The sequence below is a fragment of the Melospiza melodia genome, chromosome 29, assembly GCF_035770615.1.
Source record: "Melospiza melodia melodia isolate bMelMel2 chromosome 29, bMelMel2.pri, whole genome shotgun sequence".
Lineage (NCBI taxonomy): Eukaryota > Metazoa > Chordata > Aves > Passeriformes > Passerellidae > Melospiza > Melospiza melodia.
This window is the reverse complement of record NC_086222.1, coordinates 5884849-5890684: the sequence shown is the minus strand read 5'-3', so window position 1 is coordinate 5890684 and position 5836 is coordinate 5884849. Positions and strand designations below refer to the sequence as shown.

General features: G+C 57.1%; 1 protein-coding gene across 1 annotated transcript; it reads right to left on the bottom strand.

The window, feature by feature from the left end:
* Positions 1–2004: 2004 nt before the first annotated feature.
* On the bottom strand, positions 2005–5311 carry TMEM218 (transmembrane protein 218). The gene is made up of 4 exons (XM_063178308.1): positions 5208–5311; positions 5037–5110; positions 4497–4627; positions 2005–2531 (listed from the first exon to the last, which is right to left on the bottom strand). Exons 1-4 carry the CDS (start codon positions 5309–5311, stop codon positions 2397–2399), a joined length of 444 nt encoding a protein of 147 aa, XP_063034378.1. The 3' UTR covers positions 2005–2396.
* Between the last annotated feature and the right edge of the window lie 525 nt (positions 5312–5836).

The following is a 5836-nucleotide window of genomic DNA, read 5'->3' as shown; positions in this document are numbered from 1 at the left end:
CTGCCCTCCCTAAAAGAACTGCTGCTCTATCAGCCTTTCAGCTCATTTTAGTCACAAACAGTTAAGAGGACAGAAAAAGCCCTTATTTGGGTTTAATACAGCACAAAATGGGGAGAAGTTTCACGTTTCTGCTGTTAGGGTTGGGTTTTTAGTGCCCCAGCTGCTTTTGCTGTGGTTTCCCTCCCATTTGCTGGACTGAAGCCCTGGTGAAGCTGTGGCCTCACTGAGGCTCCCAAATCATCCCACAAACACAGGGATAACAGCACAGCAGAGCTGGAGCTGCCAGGGAAACTCCACGTTCATTAATGTTATTAACACAATGAATTAAATATGAATTTTGTTTCAGGTGTAACATCAAAATCACCAGGAGACCTCAATGTGCTTGTGCTGCATTAAATGCTCAGCATTTCCTCAACACACTCCCTTGTCATGGGCTTCAGGACAGGAAGGGATTGAGCATGGCTGCAGTTTGGAAAGCAGAGATGCCTCTTCTCTGCTTTTTTTGGGACTGTACTCACATTTTTCAGCTGACTGAGTCAGTGCTCTGGGGTGCTGGGGCATTTTCTGCCAGGGAAGCATCACCTCCACACCCACTGGCTCTGCCTTATCAATCTTGCATGTCCTGAAAGCTCTGCTTGGTGACTGACAGCTGTCAGACAGGGCTGGAAAATGACAGTGGGTTCTTTAATTTACTGTCATCAGCTCAAAGTAAAAAAGGAAAAAAAAATCTCTAAAATGGGGGGGAAAAATCTGAGTTTCTGCCCTCAAGTTTTTGGCTGTGTTGACCCTGATCACTGCTCAGGGCTGTCTCACTTGACCTCACTTGCTGCCAGCTCAAGGCTGAGCAGCTCCATCCCACGAACAACAGCAGAGCCCACCTCACCCCTTTGTCACAGACACATTTTATGAAAAATCCTTTCCTTAGGATTTTTCCTCCTGAGAAGCTGGGAGGCCTCAGGAACAAAATGTAAACAATGGTTATCTGCTGCTGTGGAATGCAACAGGTGCATCTGTGATTGGTCTCATGTGGTTGTTTCTGATTAATGGCCAATCACAGTCAGCTGGCTCAGACAGAGAGCTGAGCCACAAACCTTTGTTATCATTCTTTCCCATTCTATTCTTAGCCAGCCTTCTGATGAAATCCTTTCTTCTATTCTTTTAGTATAGTTTTAATATAATATATATCATAAAATAATAAATCAAGCCTTGTGAAACATGGAGTCAGATCCTCGTCTCTCCCCTCATCCTCAGACCCCTGTGAACACCATCACAGCCCTTCCCTGTGGGAGCCTCTCCCCAGTGCAGCAAGGAGGGTAAAAAGGCTTCTTCCCTGCTACAAAATGGTCACAGACCACCAAAAATGCTTTTCTCCTGCAATTTGAAAGCCTTTTGAGGTTTCATGCAGGAAAACAAGCTGCTGCCACTGAGGGCACAGAGCTGGTGCTGCCCACAGCTTCATCTCAGCACAGGCTCTGCCTCAGCAGCACTGCTGCCCTGGCTCCCCCCAAAAATAGGGACAGAAATGGGGTTCAGCCCCACTGCTGCTCCTGCAGAACACAGAGAGGGTTTTCTCCCCCAGGAGAGGAAAAGAGGGACAGGGAAGGGACAGGGTGACAGCAGCTCCAGCAGGATCTGTGCTAGAATTGAGCAAAGGTTTGAAGTGTTAGGGTGGCAGCAGTTGTGAGCCTTTGGCAGCACCCAGGGCCCTCACAGGCAGGGAACACTCAGATATCAGCATTTCCCATGGCTGGGAGCCCTGCTCAGCACCAGGGAGGGCACACACAGCTTTCTGCTCCCTCCTGGGAGGGCAGCTTTCCATTTGCTGTTTGGGATCACTCTGCATTCACTCCCCCTCCAAAGCCTCTGGTTTGCAGGCCAAGGGACCATCCCAAACAACCCACAGCCACACACTGATGTTTGGTTGGGTTTTTTCTCATGGGCACTGTCACCACAGCGTGGCCAGATGTGACATCCCTGTGGAATAAATCAAGCCTGAGGCGGGGATTTCTCAAAGACTTTTATTAAACCACAGTGAAAAATGAGCAGTAACAAACTGCTCTTGTGTGTTACTTGTTTGTTTGTTTGTTCTGCCCATCTCCTGTGGGTAACAATAACAAACCACCTCGGTTCAGCACTGAACCAGGAGCAGCACCAAGTGCTGGATCTCAGCTCCCTGCAAACGAGAGCAGCATTCAGAGGCTCACACACCTTTGAAGGTGCCCAGGCTTGAACCCCTGGGGAGGAAGGAGCTCATGCTCAGACCAAACTTCGCTTTTTAAGATGAAGCAAAGGCTTCTCTTGCTTTGCTGGCTCTAAGAACATCAGGATCACCTCCAGAGCAGCTCCTGGTGTCTCCTGGTTTATTCCCATGTATCAGGATGTCCTTTTTGCTGTCTCTATCTGCTGTGGAGAGGCTTGGCATACACAGGCTCCATGAGGTGGTAGATGAGGAACAGGAACAGGCACCCCAGGAACACCAGGCTCATCACAGCCAGGAGGACGAAGCGCCCGATGAGGAAGGTGTCCACAACCTGCAGGGCACAGAAACACAGAGATGCCAGCAGGTCACAGCCCCAGCCTGCTCCAGGAGCCTGCAGGGAGCACAACACATCCTGCAAGGATAAAAGAACCTCTGGGGCTCCCCCAGATTCCTCTCCTTGCTTTCCATGCCCTGGGATGCACAGTGTGTGACAAATGAGAAGGAGATCCCTGCAAAAAGCTGCTGGGAATATTAATGTGGAGCAGCAGAGCTCTGAGCACAGGCAAGAGGCAGCAGCCAAGCCCTGCAGCAATTCTCCCCAGCCACAATCCCTCCTTTTAGAAGGGAGAAGGCGAGAAAAGAGAAAAATAACAATTAAAAATAAAGCTGTGGTAGCCAGGCAAGACAAAGAGAAGCCCACAGAAAGGAGCTGTTTGTGAAACCCCCTCTCTGCTGCCCAGACCCCCAGAGCTCTGCTCAGCCCCAGCTCAGCTTTATCCACCGCATTAGCTCAGCCCTGCTGCTCCTGCTGAGAGTCTCTGGTGAGCCCAGCGCTGGCTCCTTCTGCACGTTTCACTCTTTAATTAGCCAATTAGCAGAGTTTTGGTGCAGAAAGCCCAGGTCATGTATTATTGATAGGCAGGGCAGGTCCAGTCCAATTGAAGATCCGTGAAAAAATAAAGCTTTGCAATTCCATTTGCCTCCCAGGCAACAAACACGCACTGGGCTGCCCTTCATCTCACTGCTAACCTTCCCAGGAGCAGGTCAGATGTGACACAGAGAGAAGAAAAGAACATTACAAGTCTCTTTTAGTAGGGATTTACACAGAACAAGGACCAGAAAAGCAGTAATTAACATTCATTAATAATAGAAGGGAGGAAACAGCACCTGAAAGGGCTCAGAACTTTGTGTATTCAAAGGCCAAAGAGCTCTGGGAGAGCTCAAGGTGGCAGCTCAGACAGCCTGATCCAAAAACTGGGGAGATCCCTGGGCCTGACAGGGCAGATGGCTCCGTGTTCAAGCATGGCAGGAACCTACGAGAGAGCTGAAAAGCTGAAATTGGGCTTTAACCAGAAATCACAGCTGAGGGAAGAGTTGATAAGAAAAAAAAGCTGATAAGGGAAGGGAATGGCAGAGAGGGAGCAGAGGCTGCTGGAGCTGGGGGGGCCAAAGCAGGAGGGCAATCCCTGCACAGAGCCCTGGGGACGGGAGGAGGGAGCCAAACCCCACGGGTCAGGTGGACCAGGGTGGAAATCAGCAATTCTGTGACAGAAATGAACATTTCCCAGCTCCACCAGTGACACAGCCTGTGCCAGAGGGAGCGCACAGAGGCAGCACGGGGCAATCTTGGGGGCACGGGGGTGGTACTGGGGCTGTCTCTGAGCTAAAAGCCACTCCTGGGGCCTCAGGGCATGCTGAAACCCATCCCTGAAATGAGGAACCATTCCCAGGGCATCCTGAAACCCATCCCTGAAATGAGGAACCATTCCCAGGGCATCCTGCAGCCCATCCCTGGGGTATGGAACCATTCCCAGGGCATCCTGCAGCCCATCCCTGGGTGAGGAACCATTCCCAGGGTATCCTGCAGCCCATCCCTGAAATGAGGAACCATTCCCAGGGCATCCTGCAGCCCATCCCTGAAATGAGGAACCATTCCCAGGGCAGCCTGCAGCCCATCCCTGAAATGAGGAACCATTCCCAGGGCAGCCTGCAGCCCATCCCTGGGTGAGGAACCATTCCCAGAGCATCCTGCAGCCCAACCCCGGGTGAGGAACCATTCCCAGGGCATCCTGCAGCCCATCCCTGAAATGAGGAACCATTCCCAGAGCATCCTCCAGCCCATGCCCGGGTGAGGAACCATTCCCAGGGCTCCAGGATGGCCGTAGGGGCCGTCCCTGCCTCAGAGACTCCTCTGGGGCCATGCCCACGGAAAAGGCCGAGCCCCGGGGCTTCGGGACAGGAGCCGGGCCCATCCCGGGATCCCGGCGGTTCCGCCCTCCCCTCAGCCCGGTCTCACCTCCTCAGCGCCGGCGGGGCCCGGGCTCTCGCCCTCCCGGGGGAACAGCAGCAGCGCGGCCGTGAGCGCGGCGGCTCCGAGCAGCACCGGCACCGCTCCGACCCTGCGGCGGGACGGGAGCGGGGGGCGAGCTCAGCTCCGGCGGGCCCGAACCCTGCGATCACCGGGTCGGTCCCATCCCATCCCCGCGATCACCGGGCCGGTCCCGTCCCCATCCCCGCGATCACCGGGCCGGTCCCGTCCCATCCCCGCGATCACCGGGTCGGTCCCGTCCCCATCCCCGCGATCACCGGGCCGGTCCCATCCCATCCCCGCGATCACCGGGTCGGTCCCATCCCATCCCCGCGATCACCGGGCCGGTTCCGCCCTATTCCCGCGCTCACCGTGCCTGTCCAACTCCATCCCCGCGTTCATCGGCTCCGGTCCCGTCCCCGCCCCGTCCCCATCCCCGCGCTCACCGGGCCCGGTCCCGCACCCACCCCGTCCCGTCCCTGTCTCCCCGGCTCATTGGGTCCGGTCCCGCCCCATCCCCGCTCTCACCGGGCCGGTCCCGTCCCCGCCCCGTCCCCATCCCCGCGCTCACCGGGCCCGGTCCCACCCCATCCCCGCGTTCACTGGGCCGGTCCCGCATCCACCCCGTCCCGTCCCGGTCTTCCCGGCTCACCAGGGCCGCCCCGTCCTCTCCCCGTCCCGCCCGGTCCCCGCGCTCACCGGGCGCGACCGGCGCGGCCCAGCGCCATCACGAGCAGCAGCGCCATGGCCCAGAGCAGCAGCAGCGCCAGCACCCCCGGCCCCACGCCCAGCTCGCCGGCCATGCCGCCCCGCGCCGCCGCTTCTGCCTAGCAACCGCGCCGCCCCGGCCAATCAGCGCTGCCCGCAGCGGCGCCCGCGCTGTCTATTGGCTAAGGGAAGGAGGGAAGAGGCGCGGACCCCGCTTTACCCGCCCCCCGGTTCTATCTCCGCGCTTCCCATTGGCTGACGGTGGAGGGGTGGGCGGGGCTTTCTGCGCGCTGCCGGAGGCGGGGGCGCGCCCGGGGGGGCAAGTGCTAAATCCCGATCCCAGCCCCCATCCCGGCCCCGATGCCGATCTCGGTTCTAGTTCCGGCATCGATCCCGATCCCGATCCCAGTCCCGGTCCCAATTCTGATCCCGATCCCGGCCCCCCATCTTGCCCTCGATCCCAGTCCCGGTTCTGGTTCCGGCCCCGATGCCGATCCTGGTTCTAGTCCCAGTCCCGATCCCGATGTTGGTCCCGATCCCGGTCCCGGTCCCGGCTCCAATTCCAGCCCCCATCCCCACCCCAGTCCTATTGAACCCCGGCCCTGCTGACCCGGTCCCTA